A 27,016-nucleotide genomic window follows, 5' to 3' on the forward strand; every position below is an offset into this window, starting at 1 on the left:
TGCCTGTTGGAACTCCAGCAGATTTATGACGTGAATCAGCCGAAACACGCCGCTAACCCGCCAGACGTATCCCTGCTGAAGGGGAATTACCGGAGAGTCGTAATTGAAGAAATGGGCAGCACTTGCCTGCTGCAACATCACCATTGCCATCCTTGAAGACGAAGAGAGTTAGTAATGCTTATAATATGAATTTTCTTAGGGCTAAGTATTGGTATTGGTTTCCACCTGGTTCGTGAAGAGTGCTTTCTTAATTCTTAAATATTTCTCAATTTTTGTTGGCTTTCTATATATTTTTGCCTGCTTCTTTTTTTTTTTTTTTTTTTTTTTTTTTTTTACTTGTATTTTTTTGTTTTTTGTTTTTTATTAATTTTTTTATGTTGTTGTCTTTATGGAAATGGGTTGATGAGGTGGGGCGATTTCCTATCTACTCATTCTTTTGCTTTAGATTTCAGATGGGCTTTGTGGAATACCTTGCCCGTCTTTGTTTTTACTGTGGCCCTTCTATCCTCCTGTACTTCCTCAATGTTGAATAGGTTTTTCTCTTTTCCCTTAATCTGTTTGTTTCTGACAAAGATTTCCTCCCCTTGTTTATATTCAACTTGTTTCTTTTTCCCTTTATTCCGCCTGCGGATAACCGCCTCCTGTTTCGCTTGTAAGAGGCCGGTTATATCCTCTAAAGTGTTGCGTCTAAAATCCGTCAAGCCTTGATAATTTATCCTAGCCGTTCTGTCTAGGAAAATATCAACTGGCTTTTTCCCGATGACGGAGTGGATTGAATTATTGTACCTATCGACAGCCATGGGTACGAGTTCGGATACTTTGAGAGTTGAGAACTCGGACTTGAGGCATCTATAGATTTCGAGGAATGTCGAGTGGAATCGTTCCACTTGCCCATTGACCTCGCTCCGTTGGGTGGGAGTATGATATACGACTATGTCCAGTAGTTTAAGGTAATTGAGGACTGTGGGGCAAAGGAGCCCTCGTTCATTGTCCGTTACCAAGATTTTGGGTGCCGTGAAATAGTGCAGCACCTCCGCCAACCTTTCACGCAGGTGGAGGGCTGACTTTGACTCTATGGGAAATAGTTTGGCAAATTTTGAAAATTTGTCAATGCAGCTGAGAAATTTTTGTTTTTCCAACGCGAAGATGTCTATATGGAAGATTTCGCACGGGTATGTTGGAATTGGAGTAGGTTCCAATAATGGTTGATTGGGGTGGCGGTCGTATTTATGTAACTTGCATGTTTTGCAGGCTGCCACAATATTTCTGATTCTACTCGCCATTTTTGGGAAATAGACCCGCTCTAGTAGCTGAAGTCTTATTTCATTGGAATTTCTGTGAGCCCTCTGGTGTTCTTCAGTGATGATTCCGCAAATCGCATCGTCATCAGTCAAATCGGTCACCATCCTTTGCGTGATGCGAAGTTTGTAGCCCGTGAATGATTCGAGGTAACACGTTTGCAGAAGCTGCAGATGTGTATCCGGGATTTTAATTCCGTTTATTAGGGACGGGCTAAGGTAAGCCTTCAGTATGGTGTCCAATTCTGCAGTAGTAAATGTTCTGATGGGCAGTAGGTGCCGAGTGAAGCCGGCATGCGGTGAGACGCATTCATAGTCTGAACGAGCGGGATCAAAGACAATCTGATTCCTGAATGCATTGATGGGGACCTCGACATGTGGAACAAGATCAGATGCGTCTTGAAGTGCGCTGTGCACCGTTGCCAATGAGTCAGTGTCATTGTCCAAGGTGCCGAGGATATTCAAATTTAGTTGGTTTGGTAATTTTTCAAGCGAGTCGTACGAGATTCTTGACAACGCATCCGCTACCACGTTCGCTTTCCCTGGTTTGTAGATTAGCTCGTGGTCGTATTCTTCTATCCTAGACTTCCAACGCTTAAGTTTGGCGTTGAAATTGCTATTCCCCATGGCATAAATCAGTGGTTGGTGGTCAGTGTATATTTTTAAAGATGCGGTTCCGTATAAATAGGTCCTGAGGCTGTCCAGTGCCCAGATGATTGCCAACATTTCTCTCTCAATTGTGGCGTAGTTTTCTTCTGTCCGACTAAGTGCCCTTGAGAGATAGGTAATGGGCCTATCATTGTTTGCGGTAATCTGTGATAAAACGGCCCCGAGGGCGACGTTTGACGCATCTGTGGTGAGATGGAAAGGTTTCGAAAAGTCAGGGAAGGCTAACACCTCCGATGAGGAGAGAAGCGTTTTCAAATCGCGGAAAGCTTGCATTGCCTCCTCGTCTAGTGTAATTAAAACTTTTTTTGATTGCGAGGATTTAACTTGGGCACCGCCCGCACGCGTCAGGTTGGTAAGCGGTTTCGCGATTCTAGCGTAATCCTTTATAAATTTCCTGTAGTAGGAGGTCATACCTAAGAAAGACTTGAGCTCCTTTAGATTTCTTGGGGGCTGTATTTTTAGGATTGCATTGACTTTTTTGTCATCGACTTTGATGCCATCCCCCGTTACGATGTAGCCTAGGAATTCGACTTGTTTCTGCAGGAAGTGCGTTTTTTCGAGGTTCACCTGCAGGCCTACATCACGAAGTCTGGTAAGTATTGTGGTTAAGTTCGACCAATGGTCTTCGTAGGATGAACTGAAAACAATTATGTCGTCAATGTACACGTAGCATATTTTCCCGATGTACTCCCTGAGTACATCGTCTATCATTCTTTGGAAGATGGCGGGGGCATTCTTAAGCCCGAAAGGTAATCTAAGAAATTCATATTTTCCGTTCAAGGTTGAAAAAGCGGTCTTTGGAATGTCCGCGGGATTCATGTGAATCTGGTGGAAACCCGAAGTTAGATCAATGGTAGTAAAAAGCTTCGCCTTGCCTAAGCTAGCTAACGTGGAAGTAATGTCTGGGATTGGGTATCTATCCGACACCGTCACCGCATTTAGTCTTTTGTAGTCAATCACCATGCGGTATTGTTTCTCCCCGTTGGGCTTTGGTTTCTTTTCCACCACCCATACTGGAGAGTTATACGGGCTTTCCGACGGCCGGATCATACCCTCGTGCAGGAGTTTCGTAACCTGGTTTTCAACTTCCTGTCTCATGTGGACTGGATATGGATAGAATCTGGTGTAAACGGCATCTTCCGTTCGGGTGCGGATGGATGCTTTAATTTGGGTTTCTACGGCTCCACCAGGGGCCACAGGGCCGAAGACGGATGAAAAGCTTTTGAGTAGGGCTTCCAGGGTGGACCCGACTTCTTTCGGATGGTCCTCGTCTAAGAGGAAATTGAGTTGGGTTGATAAGCGGTTTAGGAGAGGTATCGCTACCCCGGGCTGAATGGTTAATGTGTCAAGTTCCCTGTCAATTTTAGCCTTCAGGTGTCTTAACGTATCATCGCCGATAATACCATCAAAGCTGTTCAGGTTCGGTAACGTGTAGAATGTTAGTTGAGTGTTGTTGCCCAAAGGGGCGAAAAAGGGGCCGGTTGTAGATTTGGATACTTTAATAGGGCCTCCGGCTGACTGCACTAGGAATGGGGTCTGCAAAGCCGAAGCCCCGTCAGATAGTTCCCGACTAATAAAGTTTCTGTTTGCGCCAGTATCAATGAGAAACTGTCGCACTACCCCATTCCTATCTTCGTACTCTATGTATGGTACGCTTGAGAGGCCATGCCCATAAAATTTATTTGATCTTGGATCACGAGGTCATCGGGGTGCGGTGGGGCCACATGGGCTGCACCCTCATCTCGCTCGTTAACCGCGATCGTCGGCATTTCTTCGTACAACTGTTCGTTACTCGGAGGAGCCTCAATAGGCCTTGGGGCGCAGTCTAATCCATTAGGATCGGACACGTTTGGTGCTTCCACATGGAATAGATACTGTGCTTTTTTGAAGGGGTTAGTTGACTCGCTGGGGCTTCTCTTGACGCCCCCTTCCACTCCCTGGTTTGGGAATCGAGTCCTGGACTGGCTTGAGGTTGCCGGTTCCATTTTGATGGCCGGCCTGGTAATTTGTTGGCTTCGGAAGCCACTAGACACCGACGGGGGCTGGTGTGGGGCCGCGGTCCTATGATTTGCATAGGTCACGGGGTTGTTGAATCTTGGGGAAAAATTATTGGGTGGATATTGCTGCCGGTAAACGGCCCGTTGTTGGTACGGTGGCCTAACGGGAGCGGTCGAGGAAGCTAAGTTCTTCGTGTACATGACGTTATCTAACTCCTGAGCGATTGAAAATGCCTCTGGCAATGTTCTAGGGCGATTTACAGTGATCAACCCCGCCATTTCTTGGGGTAGCCCTCTTATGAAGACCCGTAAGGCTCTTTCGCGGTACGAGCCTATGAGAGCTTCAAGCACTCCCTTGGCGTGTCCTGCATTCCTGAGTTTTGCTACGATCAAAGAGAGATGCCTGTTGATATTGTTATAATATCCCTCCAAGTTCCCATCACCGCGGACTAGCATACTCATCTGATATTCTAAAGTCCCTATGTCCCTTTTGTCCTCATAATTTGAGGCAAGGACCTTCCTGATTTCTGGCCAATCGTCATCTGCTACGTCGCTAGAGATCAACATCTCGTCCGCCCTGCCTTCTATCTTCGACCTCAGGTGGAGGACGACGGCTCTATATATCAGCTTATCTCTTGCTACCTCATAATCCCGAACTATGGATTCAGCTTGCCTGATCCAGGTTGGATACTGGGCAGCTTCTCCCGTAAAGGGCCTTATTTCCTTGACGCAATCTGGTAAAGTTGCTATCTGCCTTAGGTCGAATTCGGTTAGGGCTTTGGATAGCGGTTTGTCCACTACGACTACGGGTTCTGAGTTCTTTCCTTCTAAAATTAACACCTTTTCTTTTTGCTGCCTTAGCTCCTCCGTAAGGGAGGCTACCTGAGCGAGTAGGGTGGAAATGGCCACTTTCATCTCGTCCATTTTTTGAGAGGGAAAAAAAAAATTGGAATTCAATACGAAAGAATAGGATGGAATAGTGTGATATCTTTCAAATTAACTTTTTTTATTAATTTTTCTTTTTTTTTTTTTTTTTTTTTTAATTGGTTGGTTGATTGATAAAGTATTTACAAGTAAAACAATTACAAAAAAAAAAAAATGACACAAAATTCTCTTCTTTTTATTTTTTAAATTTTATTTTATAATTTTTTTTTTTTAAAAAAGAAGGGATAGATTTTTTTGGCAAAATAATTGTACTGAATGATTTTAGGTTTTTACTAAATCTGAGCACTCTTCACTCACCTGGGTTATTGTTGTTAGTATGGTTTTATTGAAATGATGGTGTGGTTTGTGTGGTGGTCCCTCCTTACAGGGTCAGCGTTTTTCTGTTAACGAAATTTCAAAATAATTAGTACAATGTAGGGGTTTTGTTGTGTTTTTGTTTTTTTTCCTTTCTTTTTTTTTTCATAAGTCTAATATACTCGGGTCAGCATTAAAAAAAATTCTTGAATTTGCTTTAGTTTGCATCTTTCATTACTGCATTGCTAGTTTTTTGTTTGTTATTTGTTGGTATTTAATTTTCGAGTTCATTTTTCTTCTGTTTCTTTTTGCTGTCATTCTGTTTTCTTTATTGCTGAGCGAGTATTATTTCGTTTTATTTTTTTGTGTTGTGCGCGTGAGCTGCCTGTTGCTGTGTCCCCCTTTGTCAGTAAGGGGAGGCTCCATTTTTCCCTTTTAGCCCATTTACGAGCCTACTTAGGTAGGAGTGGCTCCACGTCCCCGTTTGAAGGGGACACTTTCGGTGGAAGACACAGCCAGCGGCCAATACTCACTTATCGCGACAAAGCATTTTCTTAAAACTATTTTATTCACATTTCTTTATTTGTTTGATTGCTTAAATTCTAACATATTGCCACTCGCAACCAATAGTTGCCGCAGTGGTTTGAGTGCGTGGATAACAGCTCCACCTTTCACTCTTATTTGGTTTTTGGGAGAAAAAAAAAAAAAGAGACCGCCTCATTCACCAATCACTCGCACAAACCGGGTGCCCCTCGGGCAAGCCGCACTGACAACCACTGGTAACTGAGTTGAGTTACTTAATGAATAGTTATCCCTCAACGGGGTTTTGAACCCCGGGCCCCCCGCTTATCAGGCGGTAGCCATCCACTTCATATTTTTGAGGCCATTCAGTTTTCACTCACTTTAACTTAAAAAAAAATTACACCACAGCTCCGTCTTGTCAGGCGGCTGCCAGAGGCTTTGTTTCATTCTTGCATAATCTTTTTTCACTTTTGTTTTGTATTATTCTTTTGATGTTTTCACCGGCACTCGCGATTGGTTTTTTTTTGAGGCGGTCCCTGCTCGGGCGCCAGTTAACTTTCGCATTACCATGCGAAAGCTACCTTACGATTTCGTAAGGATTTATTACAAATGATATTTACCCAAATGATAATCCTGGACAATTATAGAACAAATTAGCGGCCTTCCCTATGTGCTGAACTAATAGTTCTGGTGGCGCCGGTATGTTTTTGAAAGAACTGCATTATTTTTGTTATCATATAAGAAATTTTATTTGTATTCCATATTGTTAGTGCAGTAAGATAATTATCGAATTGCAGTGTCATATTACCATGCAATTGTTATCGAGTTCGCTGGTATCGATGTGTAATCGATATCGGGTAAAAAGCTTAAGTTTAGAGAAGACCACTGAATTGACCGGTTGTAACTTTATGCAAATTGCAAATATATTGAATAATAAATCAAATTGGCGGTCCCACCTTAAACAGTCTAACTAGGCAGTTGGTTTCCGAATAGTAGTGTTAAGATTAGTAAGGGTGCGCTGTTTCAAACATTAAATTATATAAATCTACTAGCTAGACGAATATATTTGGCATACACTATTTCTACGGCGAATTGACATTGAGCTTTTTTTTTGGAACCGAGCTTACACGATCCACTTCCATAGAAAAGCTCATGCAAGATAAGGGACCAAAAATTGAGCTTGAATAGTGTGCGGGGAGTCTTGAATGGTCTGAGCTATAGTGCAGTTGTGCGAATAAGAGGGAGAACGCGAAAAAAAACGCAAGTGCAAGCAATGCACGTGGTGTGACGTAACACTCCGGTACCCTCGTGGACATTACATAAGTCCACGTCTCTTTCTTTTCGAGTTCCAATTTTAATTAAGGAACATCCACGAAAATATGCCACTGCCAGCGCTGTCTTGCCTCTGTTAAATGCAAGCGCGTACCCATAGTGTTAGCCACTATAAGGCCAGAAGACGACCCCATCCATGGTTTCATGTCGGACTTCTCGGGACTACGACCAAATAAATGTCGACCCGGTCCATGAACTGACCATTGGATAAATTGTTGGAGAGCGAGTTGGCCATAAGTGCGCACACCTATTGTTGTGCGGGGCGTAGCCAGCCAGCCTAATTCCTAGGTGAACCCTCGTTGGAGTGAATGTTTCACCTGAGGAGTGGTGTTTGATGGATCAGGAAAAGAAAGTAGCGGAGTGTCACTCAATGAGCGTCTTAACATTGGGCCTCCCATTCAAAGAGATCTATTTAGTGTCTGCTTTCGATTCAGAAGAATCTATCAACAATGGACCCTTGCAGCATTATCGATTGCGAACTGTCACCGACGGATTGGCGCCTTCACCCTTCTTGGCTGTACGGGTTTTGAAACAATAGGCCATGGACTATGAAGAGTCCTAGCGCGCGATTCGTACGTGGATGACATTCTAACTGGATGCAATTCATTTGGCAAACTTAATTCCGTAAGATCAACTAATTTCTTTACTAGATTAATGAAATTTCAAGTTGAAAAAATAGAGTTCGAAAATGTTGCGCCTACCACAGTGTTGTTAAAGCTAATATTATTAAAATGCTTGTTCAGCGCTATTAGCGGGGATGATCGTATACCGGAAACTATTCGCTATTTGCTGTGAACAGTGAACCTGCTTACTGATCCTCACGAGGTCTAAGTCGAAATGGCCATTATCTGAACCACAAGGCCAAACCTTTACTGACATGACGACTGAGAAACAACACCTGCCAATTACTATATTTCATGGAATGCTTGAGGTTTAAGGGCAACCAGCTACTATTACCGATTCATTGAGCGACTTAGGTGCAAAGGTGCACTTTCCGATAGAACATTCCATACATCTGTTGAGCTACAATCGGCACGATGCCTACTTCTGCAACACGTACAACGAAAGAGCTTTTCCAAGCACTATGAGAAGCTCGAACATCTCGTATTAAAAGGGCTTGGTTTGCCATTACATTTGAAAGACGTATGTGACTTAACAACTAACGCTTTCATTACAGCATTTAAGCGATTTATTTCTCCTCGAACGAGACCCACTGATCTCTACTCGGACAATGCTACCACCTTTCACGAAAGTAGACGTGCGCTAGACGAGATGACACGTCTGGCCATCGACCACATGAAGGATAAGGAACTTGATAGTTATGTCGCGGGTGAAGGCCTCACATGGCATTTCAAACCTACGTCTGCACCACACTTCATTGCAAGTCCGAACAAATGGTCAACGAAAGAGAATAACCTTTGTATTGGAACTCTTGTGGTGCTCAAGGAGTCACATCTTCCACCCACCAAATGGATATTGGGACGAGTCTCTGCGGTCCATCCTGGACACGATGGATTAATTCGGGTAGTTACTGAAACTAATGCCCATGGATTATTATCGAATTATTATCGAATTGCAATGTCAATTGTTATCGAGTTCGCGAATATCGATATGTAATCGATATTGAGTAAAAGCTTGAGCCTAAGAAAACTATTGAATTGACCGGAAATATATTGAACAATAAGTCAAATAGGCGGTATCGCCTTAAACAGTCTAACTAGGCAGTTGGTTTTCGAATAATATCATCACAGTCGAAATGCACTCAAAAAAAAAAAAAAAAAAAAAAATTTTATATCGTTGCCGCCTATATCCCTCCAAAAAACAAGTTCTCTTTACCTGACCTTGAAACCATATTTCGCTTTACACAGTATAACAGTTGGAACACTAGCTGGGGCTCACACCGCAGCAAACGCAGAGGAAAACTGCAGCTAAATTTATCCATGGCCGATATAATTATCGTCCTGAACAATGACAACCCACACATTTTTTTAACCACAACTCATTTCTCGCTCAGCAGACTTTTAAATAAACTGTGTCAATAACAAAATACACGTACTTCACGCAAAATTCCTAACAAAAAACGCAGACAGATCTCTTTCTGCAAAAATACATTTTTTACCCATTCACCAGATTGTCTTCTTTTTGTAAAAGCACTAGTCAGTAAATCTCTTTCTGATTTTTCGGATTTCGCGAATGAAAATGTGACCCTACAATATACAATAATAGAATTTGCAAAAAAAAAGCCTTATTTTCAAACAGACAAGTTAGAGTATGAGTTAATCAAAGCTACTCAAACTGTAAGCCCCTTAAAAATGGTATTCGGCAACGAATACTACCATCAGTGTTTTTGTGTTTAACATCGTACAATACCCTTACACAAACACATTTATTCTACTTTATAACAGATGACTACAAAATAATAGTTGATCTCAATAAAAACCAGAGGGCCAGGGCTAAGTTCGACCGCGTCAAAGTTTGTTTACCCAATAGCTGCTGAGACATTTAAGAGCTATCGGATTGAAATTTGTTTGGGCTTTTTAGTACCTGAGTGAGATCAAGTTTGAAAATCTCTCGTAACGGATCACTATACTATATAGTAACATAAGAAAATAAGGTGAAGCAGTTGAAGTATCGCCATGAAATTTACAAATATGCGTATTGGATATAAAACATCAGACCCGATAAATGGAACAGAAGTTACAGTCAATAAAAATCAACTCTGCTGAAGAGCTGCCTGCTGCCTACTACGACATTGCTCGAAATCAACATGCCAGCAGACACAAGCAGACGCATAAACTCCGTGTAAAAAGAGTAATAATTGAAACGTTTTGTTTGTGTATTGATGAATTTAGTTAAAAAAAAAAGGATTTTTAACATGTAAAAATATTATTGTCAAGAACTGCAAGGGTAAGCCTATGCCGAGGGTGGCTTCTTTGATATTTAAATAGTTTTTTTTTTGCAAAAGACCTTTTGGGCAAAATATTTCCTCTCCTTTAACTAATCTCTGGAATACCAGCTTTGGTTAAGTCGGATATCTTATTTTCATCGATGTTTAATTTCACCTTTTGCGACTCGCGGTTAGAGCTTTTACTAGTGGACTAGTGTCCAACTTCTGCCCCCTTTTTGATATATTTACCTATATAATATTTAAAGTTTAATAATTCAACAACAATTGCAGTTATTCAAGTTTTTATTTCTGAAGTTTTTTTTTTAAATTTCTTCTTTATACAGTGAACGAATGCAGCGGTCACTTAGAAAAAGGCAACCAGAAAGTTCTCAACAAAGCATGAATGCAAAACGGAACAAATTTTGAACGTAAGTAACCCTTTTGTTACTTTATTCTGTATGTAGCTAAAAACAGTAAGCGTTTTAAAATGTCGGTGAAAATTATAAATAATAAACATTATGTATTATTTTCCAATAGAGATGGAATGGCTGCACGAAATGTCTACTCTTTTGTGGCAGAGCAATGCTTACGTTGATCAAGTCTGAAATCAGTAGAACAGAGATGGACATACGAACGGAGAGACACAGTCATGCGATGGGCACGACCAAAGCTGACAAACTTAATCATTATAATAAGCTGTTGAAGCATATAACAAAATTTAACCATAAGATAGTTGTTAATTCCGTACATAATAAACAAATATATCGGAGAATCCTCTAAAATGCCTTCGTTCTGCTTAGTCGTTTTGTTATTTTAAATTATCACTACTTTATTTTAAGCTTTATGTTTTACTGCCACTTTTTATTTTCACAACTACTAACTTATTAGAATTTACATCTCACTCGATCAAAGGATTTAAGGCTGCCGTGCAAACTGACTTCAGCAAGGCCTTTGACTCTGTTAATCCTACTCTTCTTTTGTAAAAGTTGAACACACTTGGCATCCCTACCCTTTTGCTTGATTGGATTCTTCAATATCTTTCTAAGCGTACACAAAAGGTCCTCTTTAAGTCTTCATTTTCTAAGACCATCCAAGTGACCTATGGAGCACCTCATGGTAATCATTTGTGTCCATTGCTATTCACTCTTTTTATAAATGATCTTCCATTGGTAGTGACACATTTTCGTGTGCTTATGTACGCGGATGATGTTAAGCTTTACCTCAGTTTTAAAGACACATCGTCGTCTTGCCTGCTTCAATCCGATCTTAATGATCTTCAGAGTTATGTGAAACCAACCTATTAAACATCAACGGCTCTAAATGTAAAGTGTTCGTGGAGGGGCGGAGCGATATGCGGAGTACAACTTGGCGGGTGCCAATTTCTTCTGGGTCTGGTGAGTTGGGGGCGAAAATAAAACGCGCGAGAACTTCGTTTAATTCACTGATGATTTTATTTATGTTTCAAAGGATACGGATACACACGCGCAGATGCTTCGGTTAAAAATTATAACAAAATCGAAAAATAAAAAATTCTTGAGAGAGAACGGGTGTTCGGGTAAAAAACTCGTACTGAAGTAATATGGCGATGCCCATCAGTCAAAATCAAATCACTTCCCCCAGACTGACCATAGCCGCCGAGGATCAAAAAACCCTCCTCAATCCTCACTGCTCTTCGCCGCTCACTGCTGTTCACCCGGTGGCGTGAACATACCGCCCCCCTTGCAACATTATGCAATTGTCACCATGGATATATGTAGGATGGGGGACGGCAGCGTCCTGAAGCGCCTAGATCCCACAGGAGCCGGAGACGACCCATCCAAACACGGTGCTCTGGGCTGCGGGAGTACCGCTATGACCGGGCACACAGCCTGGTTGGATGAGCTCAGGATAGAGGTCTGCCCCGAGCACCACGGACACCGATGCCGGCCGATAGAAATTGGGGTCGGCCAGGATCAGGGTGCGAATTTCTCCCTGACCGGCGCCGACACCGACTCGGAATCTAACATTCCGCCGGAACGTCTTGTCGGACCTCGACTCGAGGACGGCCGTTCAGGCTTGGTCGACCCCGGCTTTGGTCACAGCCAACCCCAAGGACCGGGCAAATGAAAGGTTAATGCGGCTCTGAGCCGCACACGCATCGAGCAGGACGCGGGTCTCGAAGGATATCGAGCCATTGCCCAACCGGACGACTGCTGTTGGCATAACAGTCGTCGTCCTGGCGTGGAGCAGAGAGAAGAGAGAGATATCGGGTGCGCCTTCTGAAGAAGCGGAGCGGTCGGAAAATGATCGGGCACGGGGTTGTGGCGGTGGTGCAGCACGTCCGGGGGGAGGGTGACTGGCTGCGACGCCGGGCTAAGGAGCGTTTTCTCGGTGGTGCGTCGGCCATATGGAGCAGGGTATGGTGCTTTTGCCCGCATCGTCGGCAACCATGGCGAGTCCAGCACGCGTCGGATGAGTGCTCGTGTGCCAAGCAATTGGGACAGTACTTATTTATAAGCACCGCCCGGAGCCGCTTTTCCCCTCGGAGGTTCAGGAAGTGTTGGCACTGCCGGAGTGCGTGAACCCCCCGTGCGTGAACCCCCCTCGATACGAGTTCGCCACGCGTGGAGCCGATCGCTTGCTGCGGTGGTGCGGCAGACGCGTGGGGGCCATGTCGCTAAGGAGAGGCGATCTGAAGAACTGCAACGAAAAGAAGTTTCGGAGGGGAAAGTGGATCAGTCGATGCAAGGGAACGAACAACATGCACGGAGACGAGGACATTCGGACGGAACATAGAGGAATTAAGAGTCACTATGGATTTTTAGGCTCAGGACTCCTGTTATCTTGCAGCAGGATGAGCTTCGCTACGGGTCTTCGGATAGACCCACGCGCTGTTGTGGCATCCGCCACTCGGACAAGACCGTCAGCCCCGGGCATAGTGCGCTCAATTCGCCCTAAGCGCCACTCGATGGAGTGGAGGTTATCTTCGGACACGATCACGAGGTCGCCGGTCTGGAGACTGCGAGCCGGTTATTTCCACTTATTCCGTTCGTGGAGCTCCTTAAGGTATTCACTCTTCCACCGGAGGCAGAAGGCCTGCTGGATTGCGTGTTCCGGAGTTTAGGCACGCCTCGATTCTACACAGGAGAGTGGAAAGTTCCTCGAACGTGTACTTAACAGTAGACGAGGACTTTGAAAACAGGGTCTTAAAACTTATGACCCCTGCCTCCCACCGTCCTCCCATATGGGGGGGGCTCGGCGGAATGAACTGCCTGGATAAAATATGCTGGGGAAATGCCTTCATTATATTCAGCTTAGTGGCGTCCAGGAAAGTTTTGCCATTGTCTGAGTAAATGCGCTGTGGGCATTGTCTTAGTGCGACAAACCGAGAGAAGGCTGCGAGAAATCGTTCAGTGGTGAATTCGGAGGTAGCCTCGAGATGGATTGCCTTCGTGCTGAAACACACAAAGACGCAGACATAACCCTTCGTTATGAGACACGCACGCCCGGTGTAAATCTTGACCTCGAAAGGCGCTGCGAATTCAAAGCCCGTGTGGGTGAAGGGCCTGGAGTACGTGATGCCCTCTCGAGGGAGATCACCCATCATTTGAGTCTGCAGTCGTCGACGATAAACGATGCAAACTTTACACCCCTTTGGTGCGCAGTATCCCATGTTGGTCGAGAAATGGGTTTAAATTAAGTAGCGTGCTCGATGATGGAAGAGGTCTGAATCAAGGCGCGCTCGGCGGAGAGCAATTCGTCATTGGTGAGGTGGACCGTGGAAGGCGTCGAAATCCTTTTGGTGGCGACGCGTAGGATGTACGCGGTGACTCGTAATGCCCTACCATAGTCCGAGAAGCGTTCGCTAACGTCATCGAGTAGGGTGGGCGCGGTGGTTTGGCACTGAACTCGTTGCTCCAGCTGGGTGTCTGGAAGTTCATTATTGAGAGTTGGCCAGTACTCGGGATCCCGCCGGAGCCAGTCCGGCCCATGGCACCAGAGGCTACTGGACGATAGCTCGGCCGTGGAGACTCCACGGCTTGCCAGATCAGCGGGATTATCTTCGGAACGCACATGTGACCAGCTTTGGCCACTGGTGCTTTTGGACATGCTGGATACTAGGTTGGCCACGAAGGTGGACCAACTACACGGGGGTTTATTAAACCACGCCAACACAATGGTGGAGTCTGTCCAAAACTGCGAGGTTGGAGGTGGGATTGGGAGTTCAGGAACGATCGACGCCCAGAGATCGGCTAGCAAAACCGCTCCGCACAACTCCAGCCGAAGCAGCGAGATTGTTTTGACCGGAGCTACACGGGTCTTAGCCGATAATAAATGGACGCTTACATGATCGCGATACCGAACCCACACATATAGGGCTGCTCCAAACTTAATCATTATAATAAGCTGTTGAAGCATATAACAAAATTTAACCATAAGATAGTTGTTAATTCCGTACATAATAAACAAATATATCGGAGAATCCTCTAAAATGCCTTCGTTCTGCTTAATCGTTTTGTTGTTTTAAATTATGACTACTTTATTTTAAGCTTTATGTTTTACTGCCACTTTTTATTTTCACAACTACTAACTTATTAGAATTTACATCTCACTCGATCAAAGGATTTAAGGCTGCCGTGCAAACTGACTTCAGCAAGGCCTTTGACTCTGTTAATCCTACTCTTCTTTTGTAAAAGTTGAACACACTTGGCATCCCTACCCTTTTGCTTGATTGGATTCTTCAATATCTTTCTAAGCGTACACAAAAGGTCCTCTTTAAGTCTTCATTTTCTAAGACCATCCAAGTGACCTATGGAGCACCTCATGGTAATCATTTGTGTCCATTGCTATTCACTCTTTTTATAAATGATCTTCCATTGGTAGTGACACATTTTCGTGTGCTTATGTACGCGGATGATGTTAAGCTTTACCTCAGTTTTAAAGTCACATCGTCGTCTTGCCTGCTTCAATCCGATCTTAATGATCTTCAGAGTTATGTGAAACCAACCTATTAAACATCAACGGCTCTAAATGTAAAGTGTTCGTGGAGGGGCGGAGCGATATGCGGAGTACAACTTGGCGGGTGCCAATTTCTTCTGGGTCTGGTGAGTTGGGGGCGAAAATAAAACGCGCGAGAACTTCGTTTAATTCACTGATGATTTTATTTATGTTTCAAAGGATACGGATACACACGCGCAGATGCTTCGGTTAAAAATTATAACAAAATCGAAAAATAAAAAATTCTTGAGAGAGAACGGGTGTTCGGGTAAAAAACTCGTACTGAAGTAATATGGCGATGCCCATCAGTCAAAATCAAATCACTTCCCCCAGACTGACCATAGCCGCCGAGGATCAAAAAACCCTCCTCAATCCTCACTGCTCTTCGCCGCTCACTGCTGTTCACCCGGTGGCGTGAACATACCGCCCCCCTTGCAACATTATGCAATTGTCACCATGGATATATGTAGGATGGGGGACGGCAGCGTCCTGAAGCGCCTAGATCCCACAGGAGCCGGAGACGACCCATCCAAACACGGTGCTCTGGGCTGCGGGAGTACCGCTATGACCGGGCACACAGCCTGGTTGGATGAGCTCAGGATAGAGGTCTGCCCCGAGCACCACGGACACCGATGCCGGCCGATAGAAATTGGGGTCGGCCAGGATCAGGGTGCGAATTTCTCCCTGACCGGCGCCGACACCGACTCGGAATCTAACATTCCGCCGGAACGTCTTGTCGGACCTCGACTCGAGGACGGCCGTTCAGGCTTGGTCGACCCCGGCTTTGGTCACAGCCAACTCCAAGGACCGGGCAAATGAAAGGTTAATGCGGCTCTGAGCCGCACACGCATCGAGCAGGACGCGGGTCTCGAAGGATATCGAGCCATTGCCCAACCGGACGACTGCTGTTGGCATAACAGTCGTCGTCCTGGCGTGGAGCAGAGAGAAGAGAGAGATATCGGGTGCGCCTTCTGAAGAAGCGGAGCGGTCGGAAAATGATCGGGCACGGGGTTGTGGCGGTGGTGCAGCACGTCCGGGGGAGGGTGACTGGCTGCGACGCCGGGCTAAGGAGCGTTTTCTCGGTGGTGCGTCGGCCATATGGAGCAGGGTATGGTGCTTTTGCCCGCATCGTCGGCAACCATGGCGAGTCCAGCACGCGTCGGATGAGTGCTCGTGTGCCAAGCAATTGGGACAGTACTTATTTATAAGCACCGCCCGGAGCCGCTTTTCCCCTCGGAGGTTCAGGAAGTGTTGGCACTGCCGGAGTGCGTGAACCCCCCGTGCGTGAACCCCCCTCGATACGAGTTCGCCACGCGTGGAGCCGATCGCTTGCTGCGGTGGTGCGGCAGACGCGTGGGGGCCATGTCGCTAAGGAGAGGCGATCTGAAGAACTGCAACGAAAAGAAGTTTCGGAGGGGAAAGTGGATCAGTCGATGCAAGGGAACGAACAACATGCACGGAGACGAGGACATTCGGACGGAACATAGAGGAATTAAGAGTCACTATGGATTTTTAGGCTCAGGACTCCTGTTATCTTGCAGCAGGATGAGCTTCGCTACGGGTCTTCGGATAGACCCACGCGCTGTTGTGGCATCCGCCACTCGGACAAGACCGTCAGCCCCGGGCATAGTGCGCTCAATTCGCCCTAAGCGGCACTCTAGGGAGTGGAGGTTATCTTCGGACACGATCACGAGGTCGCCGGTCTGGAGACTGCGAGCCGGTTATTTCCACTTATTCCGTTCGTGGAGCTCCTTAAGGTATTCACTCTTCCACCGGAGGCAGAAGGCCTGCTGGATTGCGTGTTCCGGAGTTTAGGCACGCCTCGATTCTACACAGGAGAGTGGAAAGTTCCTCGAACGTGTACTTAACAGTAGACGAGGACTTTGAAAACAGGGTCTTAAAACTTATGACCCCTGCCTCCCACCGTCCTCCCATATGGGGGGGGCTCGGCGGAATGACTGCCAGAATAAAATATGCTGGGGAAATGCCTTCATTATATTCAGCTTAGTGGCGTCCAGGAAAGTTTTGCCATTGTCTGAGTAAATGCGCTGTGGGCATTGTCTTAGTGCGACAAACCGAGAGAAGGCTGCGAGAAATCGTTCAGTGGTGAATTCGGAGGTAGCCTCGAGATGGATTGCCTTCGTGCTGAAACACACAAAGACGCAGACATAACCCTTCGTTATGAGACACGCACGCCCGGTGTAATTCTTGACCTCGAAAGGCGCTGCGAATTCAAAGCCCGTGTGGGTGAAGGGCCTGGAGTACGTGATGCCCTCTCGAGGGAGATCACCCATCATTTGAGTCTGCAGTCGTCGACGATAAACGATGCAAACTTTACACCCCTTTGGTGCGCAGTATCCCATGTTGGTCGAGAAATGGGTTTAAATTAAGTAGCGTGCTCGATGATGGAAGAGGTCGCCTTTCACCCAGGGCCCGTATCTCCGCGACGTATTCTCGACGCTGGGAGATCTGAATCAAGGCGCGCTCGGCGGAGAGCAATTCGTCATTGGTGAGGTGGACCGTGGAAGGCGTCGAAATCCTTTTGGTGGCGACGCGTAGGATGTACGCGGTGACTCGTAATGCCCTACCATAGTCCGAGAAGCGTTTGCTAACGTCATCGAGTAGGGTGGGCGCGGTGGTTTGGCACTGAACTCGTTGCTCCAGCTGGGTGTCTGGAAGTTCATTATTGAGAGTTGGCCAGTACTCGGGATCCCGCCGGAGCCAGTCCGGCCCATGGCACCAGAGGCTACTGGACGATAGCTCGGCCGTGGAGACTCCACGGCTTGCCAGATCAGCGGGATTATCTTCGGAACGCACATGTGACCAGCTTTGGCCACTGGTGCTTTTGGACATGCTGGATACTAGGTTGGCCACGAAGGTGGACCAACTACACGGGGGTTTATTAAACCACGCCAACACAATGGTGGAGTCTGTCCAAAACTGCGAGGTTGGAGGTGGGATTGGGAGTTCAGGAACGATCGACGCCCAGAGATCGGCTAGCAAAACCGCTCCGCACAACTCCAGCCGAAGCAGCGAGATTGTTTTGACCGGAGCTACACGGGTCTTAGCCGATAATAAATGGACGCTTACATGATCGCGATACCGAACCCACACATATAGGGCTCCTCCATACGCCTTTTTGTGATGCGTCACAGAAGCCATGAAGCTCCCACGAGAGCGTATCCCTGGTGTTAGTCCAACGGGGGATGCGGAGTTGACTGAGGCCTGGGTAATTCGTGCCATTGCTGCAGAAGGAGAGGCGGCAGAACGTCATCCCAGCCCCGTTCGGTTAGCCAGATTTGCTGCATGAACATCTTCGCTCGGATAACAAATGGGGCAAGCCAGCCAGCGGGGTCGAAGAGTTTAGCAATATGGGACAGAGCCTGGCTCTTGGAGATCGACTCTTTCAATGGTGGGTCCGCTACGGTGTCGAAGAGTTAAGCGATATGGGACAGAGCCTGCCTCTTGAAGATCGACTACGGTGAAGAAAAAGACGTCCTCGGCAGTTTGCCAGCGGATTCCCAAGGTTTTTGCAGTGCTCGCGTCTTCCAGCTCGAGAAAGTCTTCTCGCAGCAGGTGCTCCCTGGGGATAGCTTGAAGAACTTCCTTCTTATTGGAAGTCCACTTCCGAAGCGGGAGGCCCGCAGATTGGAGGGCAGCTTGAAGCTCTCGTATGGCGAGACGGGCGTCGTCTTCAGTATGAGCGCCGGCAAGGACATCATCAACATCAGGATCCGCTGAAAAGGGGTATGCCTGGGGTCGACTCGGATTTGTCGATACATCTGCGTTATGTCAGTGTTGAAAACGAATTGAAAGAACTGCCATTTCATTACCTGAATCGTGAGATCGGCCTGAAAAGTAGGCCCGGTGTGCAAGACATTGTTAAGGCTGACGCCTCGTGTGGAGGGGCTCGAAGCGTTAAATACCACGCGTACCTTGGTGGTGGTGCTATCGGGCTTAAACACCGCGTGATGGGGTAGATAGAAGTTTTTTCCATCCTGAGGTGGCGTCACCCGAATCATATGGCCCGATTTCTCGTATTCTTGAAATATGGCATCGTACTGCGTTTTTAGGACGGGATCCTTGAGAAGGCGTGTTTCATTCCGCAGGAATTGAGCCATCGCGATCGGTCTTGAATGACCCAAGTCGACGCTATCCGGACCTTTGATCGGAAGGGACACAACATATCGGCCGTCCTTCCCTCTTCGGGTGGTCTCTTGGAAATTCCGCTCGCAGAATACGTCATCCTCCTTTTCCGGCTTTGCGGGAAGGTCTTCCACCTTCTAAAACATGGTGAGGAGTACATCAAGCTTTGCTTCCGGACAGCGAAACCTAATCGAGCCACCAAAGGGTCAGGCATGATCGCCCCACACAGAACCGATCCAAAGATGGTTTCTGGCCCGACGAAATCACCAATATCCTTTTTGATCCGCTCTCCGAGGATGTGAGAAAACAGGTCTACACCGAGAATCATATCAATAGGCGCGGGCTTGTTGGAGTCGATGGAATGGCCCCCGACAATTTGGATACGACCAGGGCGGAGACCTCAATTTTGTTCAGCCTGTCACACGGAGAAGACAGCATCAGCAGAGACACTTTGCCGGCGCATCCTCCATTACTCTGGCCCATGCCAGTAACCGCGGCGTCTACTGAATAAAAGGGGGGCTGGCCTATGTTGAGGATACGCTCAGATAGGAAAGTTGAATCGGCCCCAGAGTCGATCAACGCACGAATATGGTGTTCCACACCGCGATGATGAAGAGTGACAATCGCAGTGCCTAAGAGCTCCTGCTTGGGGTAGAAGCAAAATTATTTTGAGCATTGGTGATCTGGTTGCTCGTGGACGGACGCTCTGTGGCGCTGGATGGTGGGACATCACGTTCCTTGCAGGTATAGCAATTATGCGCACTGTAGCAGCCCTTCACTTGATGACCGCGGGCAAAACAATTCAAACAGAATCCCTGCTGTCTAATGGTTTCGAAACGCGCTGAACAGGTATGTCAAGAAAACTAGGGCAAAGCCGTATTGGGTGATTCTCCCGATGGCAAAGCTTGCAAGACGCCGGTTAGAGCTGAGCTTTGGCGGGAAACGCTTGGACCTTCATCGTCGCAGAGGATTTGCGGGGGCCAATGGGGATGGCTTGGACACTTGGGGCCGACTTATGTTCTTCTGGTTCAGCACATGGCGATAAGTAAGACATCCCGGTTCTCAGTGCTAACACCCGAACGCTCGAGAGCGGTAAGACACCCTTGAAACGTAGTCTGCAGCTCTCGCAAGGATTTGCCCGACTCTTTTGCCACCGCGGGAATCTGAAGGAGTTGTCTGGCTTGAGTCATGACAAGAAGACGGCTATTTTCGTACCGCGCGGTGAGGTTCTCCCACGCGGCCTGGAAACCCTCATTCGTCAGGGGAGACTTAGCCACGATGGCCCTCGCTTCCCCTCGCGTCTTGCCGTTCAAGTAATAAAGCTTCTCCACTTGTGACAAACACGGATTGGCGATATAAATGGCAGGGTGGTTCTCCAAACAGCGTCCCGCATCGCACATACGCCTCGTAAGCGGATTCGTGCTTCGCCTTGATGTGGCTTATGTTTGCCAAGCTTTCCTCGTCGGCTTGGATTGTCAAGGCCTTGTGACAACGGGAGTATTCCATCTCGACAGTTGACCAAAGGGATTTGAGCTGCTCTAAATGCATTTTAATGAAAAATAAGGTCATAGCGGTAATCCCGCAGCCCAGAGCACCGTGTTCGGATGGGTCGTCTCCGGCTCCTGTGGGATCTAGGCGCTCCAGGACGCTGCCGTCCCCCATCCTACATATGTCCAGGGTGGCAATTGCAACATGTTGCAAGGAGAGTTTTTTTGATCCTCGGAGTCTACGGTCACACCACGAGGAGTGACTTGATTTTTTTGATGGGCATCGCCATTTTAATCCAGTACGAGTTTTTCACCCGAACACCCGTTCCTCTATCTCGAAATTTGTATACTTTTTAACCCGAAACATTTCGTGTGTGTCGGGCCACCTTTTAATTTAATAAAGCATAAGTTTTGTTTAACCGAAGTTATCGCGCGTTTTTTATTTCATCCCTCGCTCACCCAGAAGAAATTGGCACCCGCCAACCACTTGTAATTTATTAAGATTCTTCCGCCCCTCCACGAACACTAAGAAATGGGTCCATTTCCATTTGGATCCTACCTGATGAAGGTTTCGATATCTTAGAGGTCATACAACTCTCTGCAAATTAACGTATGTACTTTGACATATTCTGAAACCAATATTGCTCTTAAACTTTATCTAATGGGTTTTGCCTAATGTCTATAACTTGTCAGTCATGCGAGTCATGCCATTCCTTTGATTTTTTTATGTAGTAATCTACTCGTCAACTCATATGTGTTTGCTATGTCTTGCTATTAACCAATAATTAGTTAACTCCCTTTCTGTACTCCACTTTAAAAGCGAATTTTTTTTTAGCGAATTACAATCAGTGTACACTATAAATTTTTTATTTATTCCAGGTAATAACTGGAATATTTCACAGCTTTCTAAACAGCTAAACTTTCCAATTCGTAAGAATAATATTTGAATTCTACTGCAGTACAGTTCAGTTACTGTAATATTGTACCACCCTGCATTTCAATATCAGATCACAGTTTCAGTGCCTGTATAATTTTTGACTTATGAGGTTATGCTGCTCATTCCAAATTAACTGCTGTTTTTCGAAGTTAATTTATATAAAAGCGGGGAACAAACGGTATAAAGTAAGATGCAAGGAGGAGAATGTTCAACATACATATAATAAAAACCGTTTTAAAAAAAATTTATTTATTTTTTTATTTATTTATTTACGTCGACGCAGTCGACGAAAAACTTAAGCTAAAGACAGATAGTAATTAAGTGAAGAAGGTAGCTTAGCTTTATACACAACTAAACATCCCCGACCCGGTGGAGGTGTTTTATTTGCACAAGGTGCCAGCTATGCCCCGATTCACAGCCAATGTGGTCAGGGATGAGTTGCAGCCAATCCGACTCCAGAATATTTTCAGTGGTTTCGCTTTAGATGATAAAAAGAATAGCGCGAAGAGAAGTGACAGAAAGATGAGCAGAAATTAGGTGAGAAAGGTTGTCAAAAGATAGGCAAAGAAGGTTCGTGAAGAGAGTAGTTAGTCAGACATCTACTAAGGTGAATAGGAAAAAAGTTTCTGGTCCAACGTGAGGGAACACCAAAATATAGCGTATCTAGTAAATTGGTAGAAATGACTTCGCCGTTGACTAGTTTATGGAGAAAGAGAATGTCAAAAACGAGCCTAAGGTTATAAAGTGAAGGAAGATTAATAAGAAGAAGTCTGTCAGAATAAGCTTTCTGCTCTCTGACGTGACGGTCGTGTTTTTGCATAGCTCCTGAGTTTTTATTAATATTTATTGTTTTTTCTCAATTTTTAATTGTGCTTAGTTTGTTTACACTTCCGCTGGTGTTGTTCGCTTGACTCCCTTGTGTTTTATTTCCATAATTCGCCAAATTAGTCAGTTAAAACAGTTTTTTCTTTTTCGTGATTAGTGTTTGGTGCATTTACATATTTTTTTTTTTTTTTTTTTCTTTCGTCATTGCTTCTGCAGTTGCTCCCCTCATCGCCCCCATCATACCATCAGTGTTAGTGGCTTTGTTGTTCTCTCTGCTTTGTGCTTGTGCTCAGCTTCTCTCCCGCGTAATCACTTTTGTAAGGCCGCCTCTCAAAGCTCGGCTTATAACTGTTCTTGCACTCTCTGTTGTGCTGTGCACTCTAGCTGTCTCTTTGTTTTATTTGTAATTATTGATTATTTATCAATAATTATCTTTGTGCTGTGAATTTAATTTTTCTATATATTCTTATATATATATAATTTTTTTTGCCTTTCTTTCGGCTTTTCAATGGCTTGTTGTCTACCTAATTGCAAACATTCTGATCGTTTTGATGATCAGTATAGAGCAATATCTTGTTGGCTCTGCGATAATCTTATTCACTTAAAATGTGCTGGCCTCAATGGCCGCGACTACGACAAATTTTTTGGTTTGTCTGTGTCTAAGCCTGAGCTTGGCTTAATGCGCTGGACTTGCCCATCTTGTGCCAGCCAGCAGCTTGATTTAAGCTGTATGTATAGGGATCTTCGTTTAAGGTTTCTTTCTTTAAACAAACTGGCCAAACAGCTGTCAAACGAGTGTGACTCTAGCGTTCAATTATTGTCGCAATTCAAATTTGTTCCACCTTCTGAGAAATTGCACAAGAAATGTACCCTTGAGTTGCCTCGTAAGCAGTCGCCAGCTCTCTCTATTACTTCCTCTCCGATTTTACTTTCGCCTCCACCATCTTCTTGTCCCTCTTTATGCTCTTCTTTTCAGATTGAAGTACCCATTACAAGCCCTGGTGTACCTCAATCTATCCCTCACGGGAACTCTGATCAATCACAGGATCATGCCGGCTCTCAATCACTTGCGGATCCCAATGCTCCTCCGCCTCCACTAACTGTAGTGCCTCATCGCAAGCAATTATTTATTTCTAGGCTTGCTCCAGATACTTCTGAGTCGTCTGTGGCAGCTTACATTGGTAATATTTGCCCTGCTAAGGTTTTAATTCAAAAGTTTAAGTTTTCTAGGCCTCGCGAAATCTCCTCTTTTAAAATTACAGTACCAAATGAGTACTTCTCAGCTATGGTTGACCCTAATTTTTGGCCAGAGGGCCTAGTTGTACATGAGTTTGCGCCCAATAAGCGCTCTCGTCCGTTGTCTGTCCACCTTCCTAATTTATCTTTTGCTTCAAAAAACTAATAAGGTCTAGTCTTTGCATTCATTATCAAAATGTAAGAGGCCTTCTTACCAAGCTGTCGAACCTGTTCTGTGATAGCCAAACCTTTTCGGCTGACATATTAGCTTTCTCTAAAACTTGGCTTAACTCCTTTGTTTTAGATAATGAAATTCTTTCTAATAACTTTATTTCTTATAGGCTTGATCGTGTTGGTCGTCGTGGCGGTGGAGTACCCATTGCTGTAAACTCGAATCTGTCTTCAAGTGTGGTGCCGATTGATCTCCCCTTAGGTGTTGAGTTTATTTGCGTCGAAGTTACATGTTCTAACTTTAGCCTATATATCTCTTGTTCATATATTCCTCCAGCTTCTGATATCATGATCTACGTGCACCATGCTGATGCTTTACGAACTATTTTTGGTCGTCTTAAAGATCGTGATGTTCTTATAGTTTTAGGTGATTTTAACTTGCCTAATATTTCTTGGCTTGTTGATGATAATCTATCTTTCTTAATTCCTTCATCTCAACATGTTTTTCTTGATAGCCTACTTGAATGTCCACTATATCAGTTGAATTCTTTCCTTAACTGTTCTAAAAGAATCCTTGATCTTGTTTTTGTCTCTGATCCCACTGTTAGTGCTGTATCGCAAACACAGCCACTAGTGAAACCTGAAGATCCTTATCACCCTACCATTGAAGTTACTATTTCTTACAATTCCGTTACTAATTTATTTAAAAACATCTCAAATTCTCGTCGTAGATGTTTTCGTAAAACAAATTTCAATCTTCTTAACAGCCTTATTTTCTCTTTTGATTGGTCGTTTCTATTTGAGTGCTGCGATATAGATTGTGCAGTGAAGTTTTTCTATTCTGCTCTTAATTCTCTAATTGATAAATGCGTTCCTTATGTGAATGTCTCTACCGTCTCCAGCTCGCCAGTCTGGTTCACACGTAGGCTCTCTAATCTTCGTAACATTAAATCGAGATATTTTAAAAGATTTAAAAAAACTGGTTCGCGACTTGACTATGCAAATTATTGTATAGCCAAATCTCAATTTTGTCTTTTAAATACTCAATGCTACAACAATTATCTCGTTCGCTGTAAGGCTGAATTTTATAATAACCCCAAAAGATTTTACAACTTTGTCAATTCCAAAAGACGCTCTAATGTCCTACCTTCCACCTTCAGACTTAACGATCAGTCTGCTAATAATGATTTAGATATTGCAGATCTGTTTGCTAAATTTTTTCAGTCGACATATTCTACTACTGTTTCGGATCCCACACCCTATCCCCTTTCAATCCCACATTTAAATTGTATGTTTTTTCCCAGTATTACTGAAGACTGTATTCTCTCTAGCTTGTCATCTATGAAGTCTTCCTTTGTTCCCGGGCCTGATGATATACCTAGTTGCATCCTTAAAATGTGTTCGATTTCCCTATCTAAGCCTTTAGCTCGGTTATTCTTTATATCGAGTGAGACTTGTAGATTTCCTGATATTTGGAAGGAGTCATTTATTATTCCGCTTTTTAAAAAGGGTAGCAAATCGGATGTTTCCAACTACCGTGGCATTGCCAAACTTTCGGCAATACCTAAACTGTTTGAGAAAATTATTACGTCTTCCCTTCAACATCTATCCAGATCCACTATTTCTCCTTGCCAGCATGGTTTCATGAAAGGTCGTTCGTCGCTTACCAACCTTTTAGAATTGACTACCCTAGTACACCATGGCTTCCGTAAAAAGTGTCAAACTGACATATTTATACTGACTTCAGTAAGGCTTTTGATACGGTTGATCATTCTTTGCTTCTCGCGAAACTTAACATCATGGGTTTTTCACCAAAATTATTGGGTTGGTTAAAGTCGTATCTTATTGGCAGAACCCAAAAGGTGTCTTTTCGTTCCTCGATATCTAAAACTGTTCGAGTTACGTCAGGTGTACCCCAAGGCAGTCATCTGGGCCCACTATTATTTACATTGTTTATAAATGATTTGCCTTTGGCCTTGGCTCATTCACGCGTGCTCATGTTTGCGGATGACGTCAAGATTTGTTATTCCTATAATGATCCTTCTTTCCAACAGTACTTGCAATCAGATCTCGATGCGTTCTGTGATTGGTGCCACGGTAATAAATTACACCTTAATGCCTCTAAGTGTTCTTTTATGACTTTCAGTCGTTTGTCTCCGCTCCTAGCTCATTACTCTATTAAGTCTGTTCTGTTAGATTGTGTTCCATCATTCAAAGACTTAGGCGTTATGTTTGACCCTAAACTTTCATTTTATGTTCATATTTCTTCAATTGTCAACAGAGCAAGCAGCCTTCTCGGCTTCATTAAACGTTGGGCCAAAGAATTTGATGATCCCTATGTAAAAAAGGTTTTATACACTTCGTTAGTTCGCCCTACTCTAGAATATTGCTCGCCAGTGTGGAACCCGCAATATGATGTTCACCAGCGTAGTATTGAATCGGTACAGAAGCAATTCCTTAAGTTTGCGCTACGCGGTCTAAATTGGGACCCGGGTCTTCGCCTACCTTCTTATTCTGACAGACTTCTTCTTATTAATCTTCCTTCACTTTATAACCGTAGGCTTGTTTTTGGCATTCTCTTTCTCCATAAACTAGTCAACGGCGAAGTCATTTCTACGAATTTACTAGATACGCTGTATTTTTGTGTTCCCTCACGTCGGACCAGAAACTTTTTTCCTATTCACCTTAGTAGATGTCTGACTAACTACTCTCTTCACGAACCTCTTCGTGTTCTTTGCCAATCTTTTAACAACCTTTCTCACCTTATCTCTCCTCATCTTTCTGTCACTTCTCTTCGCGCTATACTTTTTAATCATCTACAGCGAAACCAATGAAAATATTCTGGACTTGGATTGGCTGCAACTCATCCCTGGCCACATTGGCTGTAAATCGGGGCATAGCTGGCACCTTGTGCAAATAAAACACCTCCACCGGGCTGGGGATGTTTAGTTGTGTATAAAGCTAAGCTACCTTCTTCATTTAATTACTATCTGTCTTTAGCTTAAGCTTTTTCGTCGACTGCTGTGTTAGTTGACGTAAATTAATAAATAAAAAAAAAAAAAAAAAAAAAAAAAAAAAAATAAGAAGGTAGGCGAAGACTCGGGTCCCAATTTAGACCGCGTAGCGCAAACTTAAGGAATTGCTTCTGTACCGATTCAATACTACGCTGGTGAACATCATGATGGTACACAATCTAACAGAACAGATTTAATAGAGTAATGAGCTAGAAGCGGAGACAAACGACTGAAAGTCATAAATGAACACTTAGAGGCATTAAGGTGTAATTTATTAAC

General features: G+C 44.7%; 3 protein-coding genes across 10 annotated transcripts in view; 1 reads left to right on the forward strand and 2 right to left on the reverse strand.

Moving 5' to 3' along the window:
• Positions 1-10,726, forward strand: part of LOC137586311 (transcriptional regulator ATRX homolog) — a 600,012-nt gene extending 589,286 nt beyond the window's left edge. For all 8 annotated transcript variants that reach the window (XM_068302317.1, XM_068302315.1, XM_068302314.1 and 5 more), the window contains 2 exons: positions 10,289-10,372; positions 10,482-10,726. In XM_068302317.1, coding sequence (XP_068158418.1) covers positions 10,289-10,291 — 3 coding nt within the window. In that variant the 3' untranslated portion in view covers positions 10,292-10,372; positions 10,482-10,726. The remainder of the gene's footprint in view (positions 1-10,288; positions 10,373-10,481) is intronic.
• Positions 10,727-12,993: 2,267 nt separating this feature from the next.
• Positions 12,994-13,596, reverse strand: LOC137586349 (uncharacterized). The gene has a single exon (XM_068302354.1). It carries the CDS (start codon positions 13,594-13,596, stop codon positions 12,994-12,996), a length of 603 nt encoding a protein of 200 aa, XP_068158455.1.
• A 23-nt stretch (positions 13,597-13,619) lies between these two features.
• Positions 13,620-14,321, reverse strand: LOC137586350 (uncharacterized). Its single transcript, XM_068302357.1, has one exon. It carries the CDS (start codon positions 14,319-14,321, stop codon positions 13,620-13,622), a length of 702 nt encoding a protein of 233 aa, XP_068158458.1.
• Between the last annotated feature and the right edge of the window lie 12,695 nt (positions 14,322-27,016).

This window comes from Drosophila tropicalis, unplaced genomic scaffold (assembly GCF_018151085.1).
Source record: "Drosophila tropicalis isolate 14030-0801.00 unplaced genomic scaffold, ASM1815108v1 contig_979, whole genome shotgun sequence".
In the NCBI taxonomy this organism is placed as follows: domain Eukaryota; kingdom Metazoa; phylum Arthropoda; class Insecta; order Diptera; family Drosophilidae; genus Drosophila; species Drosophila tropicalis.

Bases quoted from the DNA above. Each gene is read 5' to 3' on its own strand.
- LOC137586349 (XM_068302354.1), bottom strand. From the start codon at position 13,596: ATGGGATACTGCGCACCAAAGGGGTGTAAAGTTTGCATCGTTTATCGT.
- LOC137586350 (XM_068302357.1), bottom strand. From the start codon at position 14,321: ATGATTAAGTTTGGAGCAGCCCTATATGTGTGGGTTCGGTATCGCGAT.